The sequence below is a fragment of the Mirounga angustirostris genome, unplaced genomic scaffold, assembly GCF_029215605.1.
Source record: "Mirounga angustirostris isolate CCGP_5_RB_7025 unplaced genomic scaffold, mMirAng1.0.hap1 SCAF_3, whole genome shotgun sequence".
In the NCBI taxonomy this organism is placed as follows: Eukaryota; Metazoa; Chordata; class Mammalia; order Carnivora; family Phocidae; genus Mirounga; species Mirounga angustirostris.
In genome coordinates, this window is record NW_026991711.1 from 163396945 (window position 1) to 163423020 (window position 26076).

At 34.1% G+C, this 26076-nt stretch overlaps 1 protein-coding gene across 3 annotated transcripts in view; it reads left to right on the plus strand.

The window, feature by feature from the left end:
* NBEAL1 (neurobeachin like 1) overlaps window positions 1-17122 on the plus strand; it is a 188150-nt gene extending 171028 nt beyond the window's left edge. For 2 of the 3 annotated variants that reach the window (XM_045868178.3, XM_064586933.1), the window contains 6 exons: window positions 205-299; window positions 3956-4072; window positions 4917-5078; window positions 6584-6732; window positions 7861-7996; window positions 10124-17122. In XM_045868178.3, the coding sequence (XP_045724134.1) occupies window positions 205-299; window positions 3956-4072; window positions 4917-5078; window positions 6584-6732; window positions 7861-7996; window positions 10124-10225 (761 nt within the window). In that variant the 3' untranslated portion in view covers window positions 10226-17122. Of the gene's footprint in view, window positions 1-204; window positions 300-3955; window positions 4073-4916; window positions 5079-6583; window positions 6733-7860; window positions 9503-10123 lie in introns of those variants that run through there. The other variant, XM_064586934.1, reaches the window with a different exon arrangement.
* The last annotated feature ends 8954 nt before the right edge of the window (window positions 17123-26076 follow it).

A 26076-nucleotide genomic window follows, 5' to 3' on the forward strand; every position in this document is an offset into this window, starting at 1 on the left:
GCGCCCTAAAAATAAAATCTTAAAAAAAAAAAAATACTGCTTCTTTCCTGTGTCACACTTTTCCAGTGCTTTTTCCATTGCCATTTACATTTCTCCTGCTAAACAACTGATTGAGTAATAGAACATAAACTAAAATTGCCCTTATAGTTCTATTCCTGCAAAATGACACCATTTTCATTCTTTGTAATTCCTTTTTTCTTACAGATATTGTGACTTGTTTAGCTACAGATTACTGTGGAATACATTTGATTTCTGGTTCCAGAGACACTACATGTATGATATGGCAAATAACACAACAGGTAGTTACACATTGTCTTCCTTTCTGGTGGGACTACTAAAAATTACAGATTTATCATTTTTATCAACTGTATTGTACTCATTATAATGTTGCTTCAAGGAAGTGTCTTTTTTCTTTATGGCTTTTAGGTTTTCTACTTAGCTTAACAGGCTTTCTGCTCCTCCAAATTTATTAAAATAATTACCTAAAAATTTTCTTGTAATATTTTTCTTGCTTTTTTTTTTTTACATTTTAATCTTTAATCCATTGGTAATTAACTTTTCTATAATTTTTAATATAGAATAAGTATTAGATATATACTGTGTAGCTATATATGATAGAATATAGAGTATATAATATATATTTTATAATAATATAGAATATTAAAATATATGATTTTGTTTACTTCTGGGTGGAAAGTCATTTATGCAAGCATAAATGATTACCCACTGGATTGGATCTTTTTCTAGATTCCCCATATTTTTACACTTACCTATTTCTATGGCAACACCCAGATGTTTTTATTTTAGTAGTTTTAATATTTGGTAAAACTAATTTCTCACTGGGCGCCTGGGTGGCTCAGTTGGTTAAGCGACTGCCTTCAGCTCAGGTCATGATCCTGGAGTCCCGGGATCGAGTCCTGCATCGGGCTCCCTGCTTGGCAGGGAGTCTGCTTCTCCCTCTGACCCTCCTCCCTCTCATGCTCTCTGTCTCTAATTCTCTCTCTCTCTCAAATAAATAAATAAAATCTTTAAAAAAAAAAAAAACTAATTTCTCACTGTGTTGCCTTATAAAAAATGTTCTCAGCTATCTTATATTAGCGTTTATTCTTCCATACGAACTTTAAAAATATTTCAACCATATCTTCCTCAAAAATTCTATTTTAGTCTTGATGAAATTATATTTAATTTATGTGTTAATTTGGTATGGGTTGACATTTTTATAATCATGTCTTTCCAGAAATAGAAGATGTCTTTCCATATTTATTTCAGTTCTCTTTTTAATGTTCTTCAATAAAATCTTCTAGTAATTTTTTTCTATTAGGTTCTGTACTTTTTAATGTTTATTTCTAATTATCATAATATTATTTTGGTGGGATTTTTTTAAATCATTTTTACTTCTAATTGATTATGGTTACTGTAAAAAAAAACAAACTTTTGATTTCTATACAGTTATCTAATTGGTTTACCACATCTTTTTATCCAGTTCTTATAATTATTAGTATTTCTTAGATTCTCCAAAAATAGATACACAGTCTTATGATGAAAATAAAGATGGATTTATCTTTTCCAGTATACTAATGATTTCATATTCTTATCTTGTTTCATTACTAGCTAATGCAGTAGGGTAAAAAAATTATAGTGAGCATCCCTGTCTTATGTCTGATTTTGATGAAAGTGCCTTCACTGTTGTGCTATTTAGTGTAGCATTTGCTGTTGTATTGCACTACACATTGTTGTTGGGTTGTGTTTTTTTATATTTAAGTAGTTAGCTTCTGTTTTTTTTTTTTTTTTCCCTTTGGTAGCTTTTTAGTAAAATTTCAGTACAAAAATACTACAGTTTTGCATTTGTGTTATTATTCTCTTCTGATGTCTTTCTCACAGCATCTTTTTTTGGGGGGGGAACAATTTAAAAGTTGTAGGGGCACCTGGCTGGCTCAGTCAGTAGAGCATGCAACTCTTGATCTTGGGGTTGTGAGTTGGAGCTCCACTTTGGGTATAGATTACTTAAAAATAAAATCTTAAAAAAGAAAAGGTTATAGATATTATGTTCCTTTACCCCTAAACACTTCAGTGTGTATTTTCTAAGAACAAGTCTTTTTTATATATAACCAGAGTTCAGTTATCAAAATCAGAGCACTTAACATTTATACAATATACAATACAAATTATCTAATCCACAGTTCATGTTCTGATTTTGTCAGTAGTTCCCATAATGTCCTTTTCAGCTGTTTTTCAGTTTCTCTTCCTTTTTTTTTATTCATAGCTTTTCTCTTTTTCTTAATGTATTATGTTGAAAAGTCTCCTAGGTTTGAACCAGTCTTGAATTCCTATAATAAACCCATATAATTCACGACATATTATATTTTACTACAGAATTATATTTGCTAGTACTATATTTCTCTACTCAGATGTGAAATAAATCTGTATTTGTTCTGTCTTTGCCATGTTTAGTGTAGGGATATGCAAACTTTATAAAATGATTTTGAGAAGGGTCCATCTTTCTCTGTAATTTGAAATGCTTAAATATTATAGGAATTACCTGATTTTTATAAATTAGAGTGCACGAAGCATTCAGACTGACAATCTTAGAGGAAGACAAATGTGTCCCAGATAGGAGTATTGATGGGAATTCATCTACATTATATAGCACAGGTAAATGTTATCTACCTATCCAGAGTTATCTAGGATAATTATAAACAAATACCATGGCAACTACTCATTCTATATCATAGAAAGTAATGTACAAACAAAACATGCTAAAAACAGGTGAAGACAACAACTCAAGTGTAGAGAGATTCCCTGCGATAAAATTGTGCTATTAGAAGAACATAAGAATATCAATCAGTAAAACAGGCTTAAGCACCTCAAAGATGAAATTATATAGTGGCATAGTAAGATGAAAAGGAGAGGTGCCTGGGTGGCTCAGTTGGTTTAGCGTCTGCCTTCAGCTCAGGTCATGATCCCAGGATTCTGGGATTGAGCCCCGTGTCAGGATCCCTGCTCAGTGGAGAGTCTGCTTCTCCTTCTCCCTCTGCCCCTGCTCGTGCTCTCTCACTCACTCTCTCTCAAATAAATTAAAAAAAAAAAAAAAAAAAAGATGAAAAGGAGTGTCACCTGGGTGGCTCAGTAGGCCAAGGGACTGACTCTTGATTTTGGCTCAGGTCGTGGTCTCCGAGTTGTGGGATGGAGCCCTGCGTCCATATCCACACTTAGTGGAGAGTCTGCTTCTCTCCCTCCTTCTGCCCCTCCCCCCCACTCGCTCATGCATGTGTGCTCTCTTTCTCTCTAAAGTAAAAATAAATCTTAAGATGAAAAGAATGATTGCAGAAGAATCAAACCAGTATTAAAACCAATACCATTATAAATATAATAAACGCAAAAGTAGAAACAGTAAGCAACAGATTTGGTGTGGCTGAATATCAAATTATTAATATGAAATAAAGATTTAAAAGAATTAAGTTCTATAAAATAAGTCACAGAAATACAGCATAGGGAACATAGCTAATATATTATAACAACATTGTATGGTGACAGATGATAACTACACTTACCGTGGTCAGCATTGCGTAATTTATAGAATTGTTGAATCATTGTTGTATACCTGACATTTTATGTCAACCAAAAAAAAAAAAGTATTCACAGAAAGAATATGAAGTTTGTTTGTAGTAAAGGAAGAGCAAATCTGTAGATGAAAAGGGCAAATAATATACCTGTTAGAATTAATCCAAAGCAATCAACTTTGGAACTATTCAGATTAAGTTTTAGAGCTTCAGAAGACTGAGAATAATTTGAGAATCCAAGGAGGAACATAAGAATGAGTCCTGTTATGAATAGATGCTGTGGTAAGAACTAGTTGCAATGTTACTTTGTGATTAGACAATTTAAATATAGTATAAACCTTTTTGCAGAAAATAGCCTACTAGAAAATTAACCTTTGCTTCTCTTTTAACATTAGGGAGGTGTTCCTGTGGGCTTAGCATCTAAACCCTTTCAGATTCTGTATGGACACACTGATGAGGTATTGAGTGTCGGCATCAGCACTGAACTAGACATGGCAGTGTCAGGATCAAGGGTAAGATTTCACCTTTAAGAAATGCTAATTTTCAGGGCGCCTGGGTGGCTCAGTCGGTTAAACATCCGACTCTTGATTTCGGCTCAGGTCATGATCTCAGGGTCATGAGATTGAGCCCCACTTTGGGCTCCATGCTCAGCAGGGAGTCTGCTTGAGATTCTCTCTCTCCGTCCGCCCCTCTGCCCCCCACTCTCTCTCTCTCTAAATATAAATAAATCTTAAAAAAAATGCTAATTTTTTCTACAAATCAAGAAATAATATATTTAAATATTTTCATGCTTTGGAGGCACATGTGTTAAAATTAGAATGATAAATTTTTTTCTAGGGGCACTGGTAAAAGTATAGGAATTCTTTATTGTTTGTGTAGAACTTTGCAGAAGTAGCATAACACAGAAAGAAGAAACTTAAAGAGACTGGATTCTAATTTGGTATTTTACTGGTCTTATTAGTTAAGGAAAGAGGGCATCTTATGAAATAAAATACTATTTCAAGGGATGCCTGGATGGCTCAGTTGGTTAAGCATCTGCCTTTGGCTCAGGTCATGATCCCGGGGTCCTGGGATCAAGTCTCGCATCCAGCTCCTCACTCAGTGGGGAGCTTGCTTCTCCCTCTGCCTGCTGCTCCCCCTGCTTGTACTCTCTCTCTCTGACAAATAAATAGATGAAATCTTTAAGAAAATAAAAATAAAATAGAATACTATTTCAGATTTCAAGGTTGGAATTTTTCCTAAGATACATGTGTCCTTGGTAGAATAATCATTTTCTGAGTTCCTTTCCCATATTTATTTATGTGGCCTTCTTTTTTGTTGTTCTCTTTTTCATATTCTAATATTATCTCTGTGTAGGATGGCACTGTGATTATACATACCATTCAGAAAGGTCAATACATGAGGACTTTACGGCCACCTTGTGAGAGTTCTCTGCTCCTGACTATTCCTAATTTGGCTGTATCTTGGGAAGGACATATTGTCATCTATTCCAGCATTGAAGAAAACACCAATCTCAAGGTATTATATATAACAGTTACATGCAGTAGGGCTAGACTATAAGCCATCTTTTCCTTTCTATATTATACTGTATATTTGAGGCATTTTGATGAAGAACACCATTTTTTTGACAAGGTATTTTCCTTTTATCTTTCAGTTTGTTCATTCCTTATCATTAAATGGACGCCTATCACAGTCTTGGCCTCATGTTTATATTTTGTTTTAGGGATTTCTATTGACCTATATAATAAGTGATTTCAAAAAGAATTTCTGGTTATGTGGGACTTCAGAAGCTTAAGTGGAAATTATAACCAAATTAAATTCTTCTTATACATGCTGGGTATAAATAAGCCATGAATTATGTTCTCTTTCTTTCCATGATAAAGCTTTTTAAAAATTAGAGCATCAGTGGGGCACCTGGGTGGCTCGGTTGGTTAAGGTCATGATCCTGGGGTTCTGGGATCGAGCCCCAAGTTGGGCTTCCTACTCAGCAGGGAGTCTGCTTGTCCCTCTCCTTCTGCCCCTCACCCAGCTTATGCTCCCTCTGTGTTATCTCTCCCTCTCTAAAATAAATAAATAAATAAAATCTTTAAAAATTTTTTTAAATAAATAAAATAAATAAAAATTAGAGAATTGGGGGGCCTGGGCGGCTCAGTCAGTTAAGCATCCGACTCTTGATTTTAGCTCAGGTCATGATCTCAGGGTCGTGGGATTGAACCCTGCATTGGATTTCCCCGCTGAGTGGGGAGTCTGCTGGGGATTCTCTCTCTCTGTCTTTCTCTCTCTGCCCCTCTCCCGCTTGCGTGCCCATGACACGCGCGTTCTCTCTCTCTCTCTCTCTCAAAAAAAATTAATCCTTAAAAAAAATTTAACAGAATCTTGGCTGGCTCAATTGATAGAGCATGAGGCTTATGAGTTCAAGTCCCACATTGGGCATAGAGATAACTTAAAATAAATTTAAAAATTTACAAAGAACTGTAGCTTTAAAAAAAGAGAATCTTTTTGTTCTGTGTTAAGAATGTGGGGTTTAAAAAAATATATTGTGGGGCGCCTGGGTGGCTCAGATGGTTAAACGTCTGCCTTCGGCTCAGGTCATGATCCTAGGGTCCTGGGATCGAGTCCCGCATCGGGCTCCCTGCTCAGCGGGAAGCCTGCTTCTCCCTCTGCCTCTCTCTCTCTCTGTCTCTTATGAATAAATAAAATCTTTAAAAAATATATATATATATATTGTGAGGTTTTTTAGACTGGATGAGATTTTCATTCTTTTGGAGAGATGAGAGTCCCTGTTTAGTATTTATTTACTTGGCAATTATTTATTTAAATATTTTCTTAAAATATATAATTTCTTCTCATTTAAAATCACTTTAATAATATTGTCTACACACTTTCTCTTTAAACGTAACTATATGTTTATTCCAAAATTTTAAATCCAGTATTTTTTCTGTTATAGTCACAGTTTTAATTGTCAGTATTAAAACTCCATTTTCATTTGAGATCATTAAATTTTCTTCACCTAATCTTTATAGGATAAGAATGCATTACATCTGTTTTCCGTAAATGGCAAGTATCTAGGGTCCCAAGTCCTGACAGAACAAGTATCGGATATTTGTATCACTGGAGAACATATTATCATGGGCAGCTTACAAGGCTTCCTGTCCATAAGAGATCTCCACAGGTAAATAATAAGAATCATTGAAGTCTCACTTAAGAAAAGGTGGTAATAGGGGCAACTCATTGGCTCATTGAGTGGAGCATGCAACTCTTGGTCTTCAGCCGAGTAGAAATCAGCAATCAAAGATTTCTAATCTTCTGGTTTATCATTTATTATGAACATGTCATTTTTGGCAACTCTGAAAAAAATTTGGGAAGCTGAAGTATTTCTGGATAAGTAAATGAAATATAGATGTACATTTTTAAAATGTATAAAATTTTATGTTATGTGTATTTTACCACAGTAAAATTTTAAAAGCCAGAAAAAGAATTTTCATGGTGCCAAACCTGGATTATGGATTTGGAAATTTGTTCAATTATAGTTTGAATTTTTACAAACTACAGTTAGGGCTTAAAACTTTTTTTAAATTGTGGTAAAACAAACTAAAGTATTTTTAAGGCTAATGTACCTGTTCATGATTGTGTATATGTATTTGTAAAATTGGTTGGGAGTCTTGTTATTTAAACCAATGAAGGAAAAGGATTTTCTTTTATGGTATTGTTAAGAGAATCCCAGATCAGTGGTAAGGAAAAAAAAAAGAATGCCAGATTCTAAAATTGAATGAGATCTTTTAGCAGGTTAGTCCAAACATAGTGTGTACATCAGAGGATTCTTTGTTTTCTAATCCTAAAAGCCATGGACATTTTCCATAATTGAGTATTATGTCATGTTTTTATATCATATTTTTAAATATTTATTATGTTTTATATATTTATATATTACATCTTCTAAGACAAGGCAGATAGAACAGTTTTATCAACCTTACCCCCCAACATGAACACACTTTTTGAACTTTTGCCCTTTTTGTCCTACTGTCACTTTTTAATCAACAAGGTAAAAATCATTTAGTGAGAGATCATATATATGGTTAGAAGAAAAACAGATGTTGAGAATAGAAAAAAAAATGTATTTTAAGTAATGCTATTATGTGGGCCCTTGTGTGAGCCATTCAGGCTTCCTGAATCTAAGTTACACATCTGTAAAATTAGAATGCAGAATCAGATGATCATTAGGTTATCTTCCAAGTACAAAATTCTCTGAATCTATTATGTATCCATGTAATTATGTGTGTGTGTTTTATTTCTCTTCTAGTTTGAATCTCAGCATGAACCCATTAGCCATGCGAATGCCTATCCACTGTGTTTGTGTAACCAAAGAATACAGCCATATTCTTGTAGGATTAGAAGATGGCAAGTTGATTGTAGTGGGTGTTGGCAAGCCAGCTGAGGTAAAACATAGCATCAAGAACTTCTTTTCCCATACTATTGGGGATTCCTTTGGTTCTCCTTTGTTCCAGCTGAATCAGAAGTCTCCATTATGGATGAACAAATTAAAAACCAGGTTTGATTTTTCAAAGGGCAGTAAATGAAAAGGGGATAAAGCTAGTATTCAAGAGTGATGTTTTTATGATATAATTGAAAGCACACATTTGGAGTTTCTATCACTCTATATGAATAAGAAAGTTCTTTTATTATCTATCTTTTATTATCTATCTTTCCAAATCTAGATTCAAGACACTACTTGGATTTTTAATACATAAAAGCCTTTATAAAAAATGAAATACAGACTCAAACAATAAAACTATGTATTTTACTTTCAACAAAAATACCAGAATTAGCAGAACAAATATGCTAATTCTCAATGAGTTTCCGGTACTTACTATAGATTTGCCAGTGGTTTATCAGTTACTGAATATTCAGATAACCTAAATCTGATGTTGTTCCTTCAAAAACTTAGTGGCTATATTCCAAGTAATTTAGTGATTCTTTTAGAAATTTCTTTTATTACATAGAGTCAAATTAAGCATTATAAAGTTGTATTGATACCGTCAGTCTTTTCTGAGAAATCTAAAATACGGCCTCTGTTGGAATTGTTTCCAGAGAAGACACTAGTGAATAACACATTGTCACTGGTTTTAATAAATCTACCAAGGAGATATTTTAAGATTTTGTTAGTTCTTATTCTCTTTTTCTCTGTTTCTTATTCTCTTATTCACCTTTGGATGTATCAGCTGGAAGTATGGGTCTACTTTATTATGTAATTGAATACTTAGAATCTTGCATAATTAAAATATAATTGTATATGACAGTATCAAAATTAAATCAAGATTTAGGTATGAAAAAATTTCTATTTCAATATCTGAATTTATCTAAAAGATCAAAATCTTGATTAACATGTATTTTAAATCATGTATCAGTTTTATGTATTACATTCTCAGCACAAAATTTGTATTTATAAATAAGATCGTAAAGTGGTAATAGATTAATGGAAATAATGTTTCCGGAAATACATCTGGAAATGAAAATGCATAACAAGCATGCCAAAGTGTCTGTGCATGAGGCTTGATTTTTTTATCCCTTCAATAAATGTACCTTAGAGAAGGGTAAATATTGAAAAAGGGTGGCAGATGAATTGCCATTAAAAAGTAGATTGCTTGTGTTCCCTCTCTCTCTGTGTCTCTATCAAATAAATAAAAAATCTTAAAAAAAAAAAGTAGATTGCACTTGGGAAAGTAATTCTGACATCATAATCATATGCTTAGACAGAAATGTTTCCCACATGGGTTCTTTTTTTGCCCTGCCTAGAAGTGTAAGCACTTTTAGAGGGGCATTTATTCACCAATTGGATTAATATTTAATTAATAATTATTATATGCTGAGAAGTGTGCTAGGTGGTATAAATTAATGGTGGACAAAATGTGATTCTTACCTTCAGAGACCTTAGGCTATTCTTGTTTTCTAAATTACATTTTATCATTCTATTGTTAAATATTATTTTTTGAAATTCTTATATCAAAATATCCTAAAATTTTTTTCTCTTCATCTGAACATAATTTTACTTTCTTCTTATCCTTGTGATAAGCATTAATATTATTTTAAATACAAGAGGAGAAAATCCTCAAACTTAAGTGTCTTATTAGCTAAAGTATAATTTCAGAAGATTATTTTAATGAAGTGAAATATATTTTTATTTTTTAACCTTTTTTTATAATGTTCAGTTGGCCAACATCATTAGTTTTTGATGTAGTGTTCAATGATTCATTAGTTGCATATAACACCCAGTTTCGTTAATTTATAAAGAAAGGGACTCTGGTAATTTGGACAAACTGGGACATTTAATTTTAAAATTAACACTTCGGCATTAGACTCTCAATTGAAAGACAACCAACATAGAGAAGCCTTTCTTTAATTATTATTAATCAAGAATCACTAAAATGTTAATTATTCTGCTAACAAAATTTATATTCTGCATTCTACAAAATCAGTGTCTTGCATATCAATTTCACGTATTCTTTTTTTTCTTTCTTTTTTCTTAATAACATCTATTCTTCATTTCTCTGGATTACTTTAAACAGATGCGTTCAGGTCAGCTTTCTCGAAAATTGTGGGGATCTAGCAAGCGACTCAGCCAGATTTCAGCTGGAGAAACTGAATATAATACTCAAGATTCCAAGTGATTACTATTTCCATCTTCTGTCATGGATAAATGAAACTTGATTTATTGCTTTGTCACTTTAACCACATCTCTCAACTATCTGAAATATATCAGGGCTTTTATCACTGAAAATCATTTAGCGATTACCAAAATTCAGTGTGCCATGTGTGTATAAAGACACAGGTTGTATTATTATCCACTTTAAAAATTTCTGGTTAACAATGAATCCAATCTTACTAGTTCTTGATCTACATCAAGGTGGATTTGAGAAAATACAATTGAATTAGATTTGTGGTTCATTCCTAAAGATCATTAGAGCCATTGGGGGAAAAAACTTCCAAAAATGAAGAAGTTGGATATAATTCCATTATTATTCTAAACACCAAAATTTAAGGTATTTCTAAGAAGAGTACAGATGATGGGACAGTTGAGAGACATGGCTTTTAATGTATTCTTTAGTTAATCATTTTCCTATTTACTGACCACCGTATTTAAAAATATATAAGCTTATTTATGGAACTCCTGATTGGGGTAATATTTTAAAGGCATCTGTTGCACACTTGGATTTTCAAAACTCAGTGTAAATTCCAGGTTTTCATGATAAGTTGAATATAAGACAGTTGAAACCGGTACATTGGGTCATTCCACTACTACTTAGCTTATTACTAAAGAGAACTTACTGAAATACATTATTATGCTTAAATAATAAAGGTTAAGTAGGAATAAGAGAAACTAGAGATATATTTTGCAGATGTATTTCATTAGTAGTATAATTAAGGAAAAATGCTGATTATGATTTTGACAGGTGGACCCTTTAAGTATTAGCATTTGCAACACAATTTATATCTGGCAAGTTCAAATTTTCTTGGCTTATTCTTTACTAAGCAAATACTTTATCTTTCCCCATAATTAGAAATGTTAGCAATGATACCCAAATACATTAACATTTTTACCTACAACTTCCATGTGATTGATAAATGAAAAGATATGCATCACTTAAACTAGTCATTTAGATACAGTAATTTTTAAAAACATTTCTATTTCATGTTATGTATAACTTTTAAGATAATTTTATTATACATAGTTAAGTATTACATATGCTTAATGTTCAATATTTTAAAGTAAAAAGCTGATAGATTTATTTTGGAATTCAAAGAGATTGTTAAACCTAGTGCTTTTATAAGGTCATCTTTTGAGTTAGGTCAGAGAGCTTTTACAACTACAAGTGTCCTTAAACTGAGATTCCATGGGTTTGGGGGAATTTATGAATCCCCTGAAATTGTGTGGAAATTCCATGTGTTAACTGTATTTTTTTCAGAAGTGAGTATGTGGCTTTCATAAAGGGGTCTGTGATCAGAAGGAAAAAAAAAGACTTCTCACAGTAATAGTTGCTTATAAAATAATAATATTCCTTTTTATTCCACATAGATTTCCTTACATCTGGTTGTCTTCTCAATGGCATCTTTAAGAAACTTTCCCTCTGTAATTCTTCTCTTCAGTTGTCCACAGTATCCAATACCATTCTCTTTATAATCCTATGAGTGAGTAAAAAAAATTAAGAGAAGTACAGGGTTCAGTTTAGGGAAGCTTTTTGAATAGATGTGATCTGTTTGAGTCAGGACTAATAACTTATAGAAGAATTTTTCCTTCCAATTATTTAAAATCCCCTGTTTTGTTCAGTAAAAAAAAACCAAACAGTTATGTTTTAGGTAAATAACACTGAAATAAACTGGTGCAGCAAGTGTAAAATGGAGCATATGTAAATGTAAAGATTTCCTTTTTAAGGACTTCAGAAATTTGTGATGAAAATGTCTCAAAACAAGTCAATAGAGATAATTATGATTTATTGAGATTTGTTGCTTCTATTTAATTCTATTTCTGTTTTTTATATTACATTTTTTAGGAGGTTTCAAGTCATCAGAACCAACATGATTGACTTTTGGTATTTTAAATGTTGATTTTTAAAAAAAACTTTTCTGAATCAAAATTTTGGAAATTTTTCTTTTGCTTACTTATCCAGAGATTTTGGTATAAGGATGCCTTATTTTTAAGGTTACTTAATACTGGCTTTGGAATTATTTTGGATGGATGCTTACAAATTACAAAGAAGTTTAACTTATCAGGGCAAAATTCCTAAATTTATGGTGTTTTACTTTGCTGCTCTTTAGATGGAAGAACTGAACAAGCAGTATTCATTTTATAGCACAAATAGAAGACCCTTTGTTCACAGTAAAATAAATATCCTACCTAGACTAACAGTAGATGCTCAGAACTGTGGAATTCTTCCTATATTACTTTTTCCAAAAAGTAAAAACCAAAAATGTAAGATTTTCAGGGAAATCTGAGAATACTAGCATTAGTCTAGAGGAATGGAACTTGAGTTTATCTATTAAAGTAAGCAAATATAGTAGAACCATTAGCTGAAAAATATAAGCCTCTTTTAAACGGTGTAGCCCACTAAATTAAAAATGACTAGATAAAATCACTGGAAAGATATACTTTGGGGGATTCTGGTGTATTTAGATGTTATCCGTAGAAGATGTTTCTATTTATATAATGGGATAAATGAACAACAGTATGATTAGAATGGAATAACAGGTGATTTCAGTTGATCAGTATAATAACTTAGTATAATAACTTAGCTGCTATGAAGTTTGTTATGTAAAGAAATTTTCATCTGCTTTTGTTTCTTGACACTGGTGATGATGGAAATAAAAAATCTGGTGATGGGTAGAGATTTATACTAGGATAATGATTTTGCTCTTACAAAGTGAGGTCTCAAGTATTAAAACATAACAATAGCTGTGTTCATTTAGAGAATAAAGAACCAGTTTTTCACTCTCCAATCAGTATTCTGTTATAATTAGAATTGGAGGAGAGAAGAAAAAATAGATCAGGGCATGGAAATTAGAAAAATATAAGATGAAAGTAAAGCTTGTCCAGTTGGCTTACATTAAGCCTGTGAAGCTCGTGTCAGCTATTAATAAGTTTCTATCTATTAGTTTCCATTAGGTCACAGTGCTTTTTTAGGTCACATCCTTTTTGTAGGGGAGAAAATGCCGGGTATTCATGTCATTAGCAAGGAATGTCAGTGAGGCTTCCTTTTTTTACTCAATGTAAGGCATATAACAATTATCCTTAAAGAACTGGTATTGAAAATCAGTTTTATGCATCTGAAGGGAGTTAAGTGTATCCTCATAATTAATTAGAATTTAGATTTGAAAGTTGAATCTTAACCTAAGATTGTTTATATTTTACTCGAATAAGAATAGGCAGAGAAAATTTTAACTTGAATACCAGATTTTTATTTAATGATGATAGACACATGGCCTTTGCCTTTAGGTATATTTTTATTGTTGTTACTAAAGAAATCACTAATGGAAATCTTTTAAATTTAAAGAGGTTAGCCCCTTTTATAAATATTTACATTTATAAAAATGAGTAGCATTGTTTTTATTACCCTTCCAATAAAAAGATGCAAGTGCATGAACTATATTAAATATAAATATTAAATAATATATATATAACATGTACTATCATAGGGTGTGTGTGTGAATGAGTGAAGGTTGGTCTCTTCAAATACATTAATACAATTGTCTTCCATAAATAAGTTCTTAAACCTGTCTGTGGGATACAATTTTTGACTGATAAAAATGCATATGTATTCTTTTTCTTTTCTAAATCGAATCTGTTGTTTTCCTCTATCACCCAGACTGCTAGCTTGTCCTAATTATTGTTAATCAGCTGACTCTGTTCTTTCCAAGTGGCCAATCTTAAATATTTTTATTACTCCCAACAAATATCCATTCTCAATATTCTTTTTAACCAAATTCCTTTATCATATATATGCAACATTTGTTTTGCTTTAAATTTAACCCCATCCAGAGCATTGTTCTGAAGAGCTTTCCTATATCAGAGTCCTGGTGTGCTTCTTCTGATGACATTACTGCAACAACAAATATAATGTTATCACTCATCATTTCAATATTATTAAAATGTTGGCCACAACTTCTTTAATTTGAATCTAGCATTTCTAAGCCAGTGTTTCTTAAAATTGAGATTGCAGATCAGACTTGTCCATGAAGTTCTATAAATATACAGAAGTCTAGGCACTACTCTGGACTTTCTGAATTTCTTTACTTAGTATAAAAAAAATTGTCTCAGAATTCTTATATTAAGTCTTAAAATATTTTCCACTATGGAAATTATATCCATTTTTATAAATCAGATTGCTTATTCACAGACATATATGAAAATAGGTTTAATCATTATCCTTGGAGACATTTTTCTAAAATTTGCTTGGAATGGCTTTCTTTGTTTTGCTTGCCACTGAAACAACCAAATTTCCTTTTCAGTTGCATTATTATTATAACTTTCTTCAGACCTTTCACATTTGAATATTATAACTAACATTTGCTTCCAAAAAAGTGTGTTTGCTTTTATTACTTCCTAGTGAGTCAGTGAGTATTTGCATATTTGAATTAAGTAACATTTTAAAGTATTAATAAAAAGCATGAGTTACAAATGCTAGGTTTAAAAATAGAATTAGGTCTTTCATAGCCTTGAAGGTAGTAATCAATAGAATTTTTCTAATTAAAAAGCATTGGATATATTCCCTAAGTACTTCTGATGACTTCTCAATATGGAAATAATCTTTAATTTTTTCATATAAAAAGTCCTAGTATTACAGAAAATAAAGGATTAACATTTAAAATATTTAGGCCTATATTGGAAATGATGTAATTTTCTATGTTAAAAATATAAAGCCATCCTACATATAGGAGTTATGTGATTTTCTTCAGTTTAAGAACCCTGTCTAAAAGTGGCTCTATTATCATAAACTTTTGGGCTAGATTGTATAATTCATCAGACATATCTTAGATTATCTCACTGACATTTGTCACATGTGGGTGATTTCTAAACACATTACAAGATTTGGACTTATGAAGCTAATGGCTGTAGTGAAAAATAAAAGGACAGATATACAACTGTATTTACTTTTATCTTAATGCCTATAATCTTATAAACTGAAAATTCAAGGGAAAAGAACAAATAGAAAGTCACTAATCTAGTATCTGTTTTCTGTGGTATAGATTTTTAATGTTTCCCTGGAAACTTATTTTGCAAATATTACCATAACAACAGCACAGTTCTGTCACTGAATTACCCATTCATCTTTCAAAGTTGACTGTTAGTGGAGTTTTGGGTGTGTTTGTGTGTGTTTTTCCACTTATAATATGATGGCTGTCTCATTTAAAATTTAAACCTATTTTTGAATGTACAAATGATTAGTTACTTGTAATACTACAATGTAGCACTGTAATTTAAGAATAAAAAATTTAGGTAGGGTTGAAAAATAAAATTATATTTTTTTGATTAAAATATAAACTTTTTTAAAAAGCCTTATTCCAATTGGACCTTTTAAAATTTTATTTTGGTAATAATATATTTCAAAATAATAGATATTAAAACCAGAGGTTCTCTGGTAGCCAGGGTACTAACTAGTTAATGTTAAAATGCTATTTTTGATGTTTCTTCCTTTGGAAACATTTCATACACTATCCAAACAATGTGTTTTAAGATTTAGTGGGCTCAACCTATACAACAAATGCCCGTCTTGAATTTTGGAGGAAAAAAACTTACCTGTGATTGGCATTATTTTGCTCTTCAGAATGTTAAAATCATATTAATCAATAAACACTTTAGAAGTGGTTCTGGTAAGGAGATATTGTTAGACCTAACTGAAAAAAAATCAACCTCTTAATTTCTTATATAGGGATTAAAGAAAATAACTTTATTTCTTCCTTTGGGATTTTGATTGCTTTTAAAAGTATCATAGTTTCTACCTTCTTCTGAAATTATGATATATTACAGTAGATCTTGCTGTCAAAGATCTTTTACATTTTAGACTTTTTTTCCCCCTCTTCTAGCATTTTACTGCTCTCTGTGATTCAAAAATACTATCACCAAAAATATTTGTGGATACTGTTTATTTTATAATTAGCTTTCTGTAAGAAAAATTGTTAGCAAACTGTATGGCTGGTCTGTTCTCTTCAGAAACTCCTAAGGAGTATCGTTTTCCTTCCCCCAGTTGTTTGCTTTTATATACTTGGAGCAAAAAATTTAGCAAAAAATCAGAGATTTAGCTAGACATTTTCTATCAGGTGCACTGCTAGAGAAATGAATCCATTAAGACAAAAAAATATCAAACACACATGATTTGTCTCTTACGTTAGTTTTTCTGGGACCCAGATTAAATAGGAACATTTCAGTGTTATCATAGAGGGTGACAATGACTTGAATGCATGTGAACACACATAGAGGATAGCTGAAAATTCAGAATTACTTGTTTAAAAAAAATACTTGCAAATTGTGCTGCTACTTAAATATTTAAGGAATTCAAAAGTAGTTATCATAAAACGTTCCTGCTCATTTATTCTGATGGAATTGACATGAAAAAGAGAATATTAAGTCTTATTTATATCTAATTATTGACTGTGCAAACTGTGACTCAATGAATATTTGTATGCCAAAAAATGGTCTTAAAGTTGAGAAAATTTTAGATTTAATAAAGATGTGTAAATAATTTTGATTAGTCTTCTCATTATAATGAAGTTACTGTTAATTTGGTGCAATACGTTCTTTCCTTCCTCATCTTTTTAAGATTAAATATATAAGATGTATGTTTTGTTTTATTACATTGGGTGTCTTAAAATTTTTCACTGTGTGTATATGAGCTAATATTTGATTTGTTTCTGTATAGCATGATCGAAGATAATTGAGAATTTTGCACTTTTTTTAGTCCTTTGGAAATTTGTATTCTAACAGTTTTGAAGAATGTACGTTTATTTTGTACATAATACATTAGCTTTGTATATGAAAATGGGTTTAAATCAAATAAAAAAATGATGTTACTTTCTTCAGTTGATTTGTAATTCTCACTTCATAGTCTGATTAGAATTTAGCCTTGGCTAAGTTATTTGAGTAAGCAAGAGATTAAATACAGTTTTTGTTAAGCAGCAAATTGATCACTGTTTTCGTATGAGAATTTCTTCTTCAGCCCTGTGTGTACAAGATAAATGTTAGGTTAATTGACCAGTTTTTGTCATATTATATAACAACAGATATTAAGCCTTTGGTTTCTTAAGCCACCTCAGAAACAGGTTACATTTCTCCCCTCGAAATGATCGTAAGCCAGAGATATCCATTTGTAATTCATTGAATAATACATTAAGCTGGGCTTTTTTTTTTTAAACTTTTCTTTCCTTTCACATAATTAAAATCTTTTATTCATCAACTTTTGACAGTCTAAATGTTGACCTAATCCTTCTGTGTTTGTTAAGGTTAATAAATCCTAATCCATAATAAAACAGAATCCAGGCTCTGTTCCAGGTTCTTTCTAAGTACTTTTGTTTAGATCCAGAGTAACAACACTGCAGAAATGAACATTAACCTTTTTCTAGCCTGATACCATCTATATATGATGCTACACTTTTATTGAAGACAGTGCTAGAATTGGAAATTTCCTCATTAATTTCATCTGGTGAGATTTCACAATCACAGGACAAAGCCAGGTCAGTAAAAGGCTTAATTAAGACTGCCTTGCTAAAAAAAAAGACTTCCTTGCTTTTGTGAAACCCATCCATAACACCATACCAAGCAGTATATTAATTTCTAGTGGTTTTTTTTCTTAAGACAACCTTCATTCTTGGGGCGCTTGGGTGGCTCAGTAGGTTAAGCAGCTGCCTTTGGCTCAGGTCATGATCCCAGGGTCCTGGCATTGAGCCCCCCATCCAGCTCCCTGCTCGGTGGGGAACCTGCTTCTCCTTCTCCCTCTGCCTGCCGCTTGCCCTGCTTGTGCTGTCAAGTAAATAAAATCTTAAAAAAAAAAAAATCAGAACAAAGAAATGAGGGATCATTGCCCTGTGAGTGTAAATTGTAAGCCTGGCATATTGTTAATCAGAGCAGACATAGACAGTCATCTGAAGAATGATGAGATGTAGCAGGATGGTTGTTAGGTAAGTTGTGATTCATAAGATCATAAACCAAAAATTTTTTTAAAAAGGAAATATACCAGGGGCGCCTGGGTGGCTCAGCTGGATAAGCGACTGCCTTCGGCTCAGGTCATGATCTTGGAGTCCTGGGATCGAGTCCCACATCGGGCTCCCTGCTCAGCAAGGGGTCTGCTTCTCCCTCTGACCCTCTTCCCTCTTGTGCTCTCTGTCTCTCATTCTCTCTCTCAAATAAATAAATAAAATCTTTAAAAAAAAAAGAAAAAGGAAATATACCATTGTAAAACACAATTTTAATTTCACTTTAATGAAAGGCCAATTGACATATTGGTTATAAGGATCCAGATTATTTCTACATGTTTAAATGTTGGGTAACAAGTATGGGGTTCTTCATAAAAATGTACTAAAAGGTTAATAATAAATTATAAATTATTAAAGAAGGGACTATGTGATACATATTATGCTATGGAAACAATTTAAAATACAGAGAAATCTTATTCAAGGAGCTCAGTGCTTAGATTATCTTTCACAAGAAATCTCTATACTTGGCAAGGAATAATCTTAATAAGAGGGGCAAAGTAAGTTTCTTTGAAGTGAATAGCTGATACCTTGAATCTAATTACTTTTACTATGAAATAGTATTTAACTGATGGATATTATTGATCACAACATTAGATAACTTGCCTCTTCTCCCTTTATGTCATTTCATTTAAAGGGCGATTATACCACATTCCTGTTGCTGCTGTAACAAATTAGCACAAATTTAGTGGTTTAAAATGACATAAATTCCCCCTTACAATTCTAGAGGTCAGAAATTCGAAATCAATTTCACTGAGCTAAGGTCTAAATGTCCAGCAGGGCTGATTTCTGGAGGCTCTGTGGGGAAAATCTGTTTCCTTGTCTTTTTCAGCTTCTCGTGGTCATCTGTGTCCCTTGGTTTATGGTCACTTTCTCCATCTTGAAAGCGTATCACCTTAACCTCTGCTTCCATTCATCTCATTGCCACCTTCTCTGCTTCTGACTCCTCCTGCATCCCTCCTATTAGGCCTATTGTGATTATATTGAGCTCACATGGATAATCCAAATTGATCTTCCCCATTTCAAGATTCTTAGCATAATTGCCTCTATAAAATTGACTTTATTTTACCATGTAAGATAACATTCACAAATTCCAGAGATTAGGGTGTGGACATATTTGGGTACCATTATTCAGTCTGACACTGTAATGAACACAAAAAGCCAATAGTACATACCAGTTTGCATTCTTTCCTCTTTTGTTACCTGAGCCAAATTATTTCCTTACAAAATGATATAACTAGTTTAACTTTGCAGTTAGTGTTCTTATGCAGTAAAATGGAGATTTGAAATGGGAATGTGTATCATTTATGAAACATTTTGTTTTTAGCTAGTAAGCCAGCAAGTTAACCAGCGTGAAAAGGTGTTTGTTAAAGAAAATCTGAGGGGTTTTTTTAAAGATTTTATTTATTTATTTATTTGGCAGAGAGAGCACAAGCAAAGGAAGTGACAGGCAGAGGGAGAGGGAGAACCAGGCTCCTGATGCAGGGACTGATTCCAGGACCCTGGGATCATGACCTGAGCCAAAGGCTGACACTTAACTGACTGAGCCACCCAGGCAACCCAGAAAATCTGAGTTCTATCAGTATCCAAAAGGCAGAATTTAATTTTGAGTATTTTAAAAGATATGAACTATTTGGGATGCCTGGGTGGCTCAGTCAGTTAAGCATCCAACTCCTGGTTTGGTTCAGGGTCATGATCTCATGGGTCATGAGATCAAGCCCCACATCAGGCTCCACACTCAGCAGGGAGTCTGCTTGAGGATACTCTCCCTCTGCTCCTTCCCCCACTCTCGCTCCCTCTCTCTCACTCAAATCTTTAAAAAATATAAATGATATGAACTATTTTACTTCTAGGTTTTTGGAATCTGAAGTAAGTAAAATAGTGATCAACTACAAGGAGCTCTTACCATTTAACATTTGCCATAGTTGGTTCTGTTTGCACAGATCTTTGAAAAGACTACACACTTTAGGGATGATGGATTGAATATAAGTAACTGTATTTAGTTTTGCTCCATATTAAAATTCTCTCAGAACAATAGTAAACGCATAAGCCAACAAGGGCGAAAAGAAAATAGAGAAGATAAGCAATAAATTTTGGCAAGTGGAGCCACTTGGCCAGCTCAGTTGGTGGAGCATGCAACTCTTGATTTCAGGGTTGTAAATTCAAGCCCCATGTTGGGTGTAGATTGCTTAAAAATAAACTCTTTAAAAATTTTTGGAAAGTAGAAAATTAACGGATGAATAATAAAGCAGACCCAAATGGATGAATCTGGATTACAGAGTGCCTAAGATAATGATAGGTATCCAAAATCCAAATCTCTCCACATGCTCTCCAAGAAACCATACAGTTAAACAAGAACAAATAAAACCTCAAAAAGCCCATGACTTCAAGATACTAGAAGGCAGCACTACAAACTTCAAGTTCCTTAAAAATAGAAATTAAAAAAAAAATTTCAGCAGAGTCATCTCTTAAGTCTCTACAGTAATCCTTTGTGGAGAACAAAGAGTCCAGAAAAATTGAGAGAGAGTAGGTAATTAGAGGACCTAGGATTGGGCTAAAAACAAGACTCCTGGAAAAGGCGCCTGGGTGGTTCAGTCGGTTAAGGGTCTGCCTCTGGCTCAGGTCCCAGGGTCCTGGGATCGAGTCCCACGTCAGGCCCCTGCTCGGCAGGGAGTCTGCTTCTCCCTCTGCCTCTGCCTGCCGCTCTGCCTTCTTGTGCTCTCTCTATCTCTCTGTCAAATAAATAAATAAAATCTTTAAAAAAAAAAAAAGACTCTCGGAAAGAGAAAGCTCATCCAAAGTGCAAAAATATTGAAAAAGAATTTCAGTGGATCAGAATACTGTATACAAAAAACTGGACTTTCTGTGAAAGTTGATGTAGCAATCTCAGAAGTTACTGCTTCTTGAGTATGAAAATGTGGTCACTCTGGAGATTGAATGGTGAAGGAAAAAAACAAAAGGGAAATTTAGGATTTAGGATCCTGCATGCAATAAAGAAATAAAAATATTGAAAGACATGTTATTCTACCCCCAACTCTCAGCCAACAAATAGTATAAAATTTTTTAATTTTGAAACAAAATTTTTTAAATTTGTTCATTAGCTATTATGAACAAAATTTTTAAATTTGTTCATTAGCTATCATGAACAAAGACACAAAATTCCTTAAGAGAATATTAGAAGATCAATTCTAGCAATGTGCAAAAAAGATAACATCCTCCCCAAGTGTGGTTCATCTCATGAATTTAAGATTGCACTAAGATTTAAAGTCGCCTGTTCAAAAATTCTCAGCAGACTAAATACAGGAAGGAACTTCTTAATGAAGTATTTATGAAAAAATATATAACAATATTTAATGGTAAAAGACGGAATTATTTCTCCCTAAGATTAGGAACATGGCAAGAATACCCATTCTCACTACTTATGTCAACATTTTACTGGAGGTGCTAGCTACTGCAACAAGGTAGGAAAAAAGAAACAAAAAACAGTATATATTTTGGGAAGGAAACAGTAAAAGTCCTCTTTTGCAGTTAACATAATGTATATGTATAAAAATCCTAAGATTTCTACACAAACTACTAGAATGATTGAGCCTAGCAAAGTCATAGGATACAAGGATGATATTAAAAAATGGGTTGTATTCCTACATAGTAATGAAGAATTAAAATTCAAAAAAGACAATTTACAATAGCATGGAAAGTATGACATACTTAAGGATCAACGCAATAAAATATTTGTAGGACATGTACACTGAAACTATAAAATATGGCTGGAAAATTTGAAGAAAATTTAAATCAATGTAGATTTGAAGAAACTGAAAAACCTATTGTAAATTTTATAGGGAAATGCAAAGGACCCAGAATAGCCAAAACAATTTGAAAAAGGACAAAGTTGGAAGACTTATACTCTCTGATTTCAAGATTCACTATAGCACTATGGTAATCTAGACATTGTAGTATTAGCATAAATATAGACACGTAGAGGGGCACCTGGGTGGCTCAGTTGGTTGAGTGGCCAACTCTTGATTTTGGCTCAGGTCATGATCTCAGGGTCCTGAGATCGAGCTCTGTGTCGGGCTCCACACTCAGTGGGGAGTCTGCTTGAGGATCCTCTCTCTCCCTTTACCCCTCCCCCCGCTCTCTCTCTAAAATAAATCTCTCTCTCTTTTTTTAAGATTTTATTTATTTGACACAGAGAGTACAAGCAGGGGGAGTGGCAGAGGGAGAAGCAGGCTCCCCAGTGATCAAGGAGCCCGATGTGGGACTCGATCCCAAGACCCTGGGATCATGACCTGAGCTGAAGGCAGCCGCTTAACTGACTCAGCCACCCAGGCACCCATAAATAAATCTTAAAATAAAAAAAAAACATGTAGATGAACGGAATAATATAGAAGCCCTTTAGATACATCCATACATAATATGATGAATTAGTTGTCTACAAATGTGTCAAAATAATTCAGTGGGGGGTGCCTGGGTGGCTCAGTCGTTAAGCATCTGCCTTGGGCTCAGGTCATGATCCCAGGGTCCTGGGATCGAGCCCCACATCGGGCTCCCTGCTCGGCGGGAAGCCTGCTTCTCCCTCTGCCACTCCCCCTGCTTGTGTTCCCTCTCTCATTGTATCTCTCTCTTCAAATAAATAAATAAAATCTTTAAAAAATAATAATAATAATTCAGTGGGGAAAAGAAGTCTTTTCAACAGATGGTGCTGGAACTAGTTATCCATATAGAATAAAAAATCTCTCACCTTTACCTTACAAATTAATTTGAAGTGAATGATAGACCTAAATGTCAAACCTACAACTGTAAACTAGATGAAATCATAAGAATACATTTCACAATCTTATGTTACAGCTGAAGAATCTGAGTTTAGGAAAGTTGAATCTTTTGTAATGAGCTGCAAGAAAACCTGTCTGACCTTTGCCCTGGAAGGAGACTTATACTGATAAGTAAGCAAACCTGCCTTCTCTTCCAAAGGAAGACTATCTTTACCTTCTAATGTTGTTGCTGTACAAACATCATTGAAAAGATATGTCCAGAACAAAATGGCAGTTAATACCTTTCTTGTAAAGACTCAGTGTGCTGATACTACCCATCATCGATTTTAGGTCTTGTTAGACCATCAGGTCTTAAGGACCACAGGGCAGAGGCAAGTGGCATAAGCAAGCAGCCTTGATCCCCAAAGTATCCACTATTGTAGTACCAGTACCCCTTCCTCAGCTGACATTTTATTTTATAGGTGATCCTGTATGACGAGATGGAGAAGGAATAAAAAGCCTTTAAGCCTGATTTACAGATGAGATGGCTCAGTATATGGGTAAAGCCAAAAATGGGTAGCAGGTGAATTGAAACCTTACTTATGGGTGGTCTTGAAAGACAATGGCAAGGGAAAACCATCTCAATGAACAGATCTTCAGTGGTGCACCTTGTCATTCACTTTGTGTAGAAAGAGAAGAGGCCTTAGGATTGAATAGATATGGAATCATGGGCAGCGATGAAAGGCCTGGTCAGCTGGTTAGAGGCATGAATGGGGAAAAATTTTAAGATTAAGGACAAAAATGTCTGCGTTAGAGGTATGTAGATGGACACACGGGAGTGGGAAAGAAGTGTTAAATCTTTGAGTCACATATTAACACTAAGAGCACACCCGCCATGGAAGAGGCATTGAACAATCAAGTGGACAAAACAACCATTCCAGTTAAAGTCAGGTAGCCCATGCACTGGCCACTCCAGTGCTGGCACAATGGGTACATGAAAGAAGTAGCCACAATGATAGAAATGGAGGCTATACATGGGTTCAACAGCATGAACTCTCCATTTACGAAGGCTGGTCTAGCTATTGCCACCACTGAATGTCCAACTTATCAGCAACAAAGAGCAATGCTTAGCACTCAATATCATTCCTCAAAGAGCTCAATGGGCCACTTGCTGGCAAGTTGTTATTTTAGGTCCTTTCAGTTCTGGAAGAGCTACAGATGCATTCTCATAGGGACAGACATGTATTTTATATATTTTTACCTTTTCTGTCTACAGGACTTCAGCCAGCACCATTGTTTTAAGGGCCATGGAGTATGTGATTCCCTGGCATTCCCTCTCTCGCTGTGTCTCTCTCTGTCAAATAAATAAATAAAATCTTTAAAAAAAGAAAAAAAAGACTAACCACCACCAAGCAAGCCCCGGGACTTGGTAGCTGAGTAAAAGGAATCTAGCAGGGATAGAAGAGAAAGATTATGAGTATCAGTGGTGGCCCTGAGACAAACTGCAGAGGCTAACTTTTCCCTACTAAGTTTTCCCTCAGGAACAGAGCAAGGTGGGTGCTTTAAAAAAGGCCCAGCAATATCTAACCCTCATGGGTAATTCTCATTCCAGAACTCCTCACTAGTTTGGCCAGGGAGTTGCTGGGCCTGCATCATAGTTCCATTTCCTTCTTGCATCTTAAACTCCATCTCAGAATCTGCTGATGCCATGTGCAACAACCCTATACCACGGGAACTCTAGAAACTTTATCAGTATGACAGACTCCTAAATAATTTTTGTGAGATTTATCTCCCACCTTCTGGCATGCATTATTTTACTTAGGCATCCAGGAAACTTCTACTTCATGCTCCCTAGGTCCCAATAGTATAATGCCATCAAAATAATGAACAAGATGTTGTATGGAATTTCATAATAAAAAGTAAGAAACTTTATTTTACTATGTCACAGAGGAGGACTGACATAGCCCTAGGATAAAATACTAAAGGTATAATGTTATCTCTACTAGGTAAAGGCAAACTGTATCTGATTGCCCTTATTCATTAGAAATGAGAAAAAATTTTGCACCCACCCAACAGATAAGTTAATGGGGATAATAATTACCACGTGGATGAAAGTCCAAGCAGGAAAGAGATGACATACTGAAATTGAGTGATTTATTTTTTTTTAAAGATTTATTTATTTTAGAGAGAGAGAGAGCAAGCGAGTGCATGGGGCAGAGGGAGAGGGGGAGCAGACTCCCCGCTGAGTGCGGACTGCATCTCACAACCCTGAGATCATGACTGAGCTGAAAACAAGAGTCCCACACTTAACCAACTGTGCCATTCAGGCGCCCCCTGAAACTGAGTAATTTAAAGATTTATGAAGATGTGGGAAGGGTTTAAGGTATCAGTAGCAACAGAGGTGAGCTGTTACCAATCCTGGGCCTGAAGTGATAAGAGGAAGAACTCCAATTCCTAGAAAGGGTATCTACACAGAGAAGGCCTATGACAGGAGCTGTGGCCAACAGTGAGTCCACAACATGAAAGCCAGGAGAATGAATATCTTGAGTTTACTTTCCTGTCATCCTCTTATCTTATGCTACTATTTCTGATTGGCCAAACTTAACCAGAAGTCAGAGGGCTAGGGAACCCACTGAATATCCTTCTATATAGACAGTACTACCTGTAGACCAGAGCAAGGCAAGACCCACCTTGGGTCCCATGCTTGAAAAATATCCACATATCATGAATCCATTAAAAAAAATATATATTGGGGCGCTTGGGTGGCTCAGTCGTTAAGCGTCTGCCTTCAGCTCAGGTCATGATCCCGGGGTCCTGGGATGCAGCCCTGTGTCTCGGGCTCCCTGCTCCGCGGGAAGCCTGCTTCTCCCTCTCCCACTCCCACGCCCCCCTGCTTGTGTTCCCTCTCTGTCTCTCTGTCAAATAAATAAATATAATCTTTTAAAAAATATTAAAGAACACATGGATAAATCAGGATTTGTGCTATCAGGATTTAGTGGTCAGGATTTAGTGGTATTTGTACAGTGAAACTA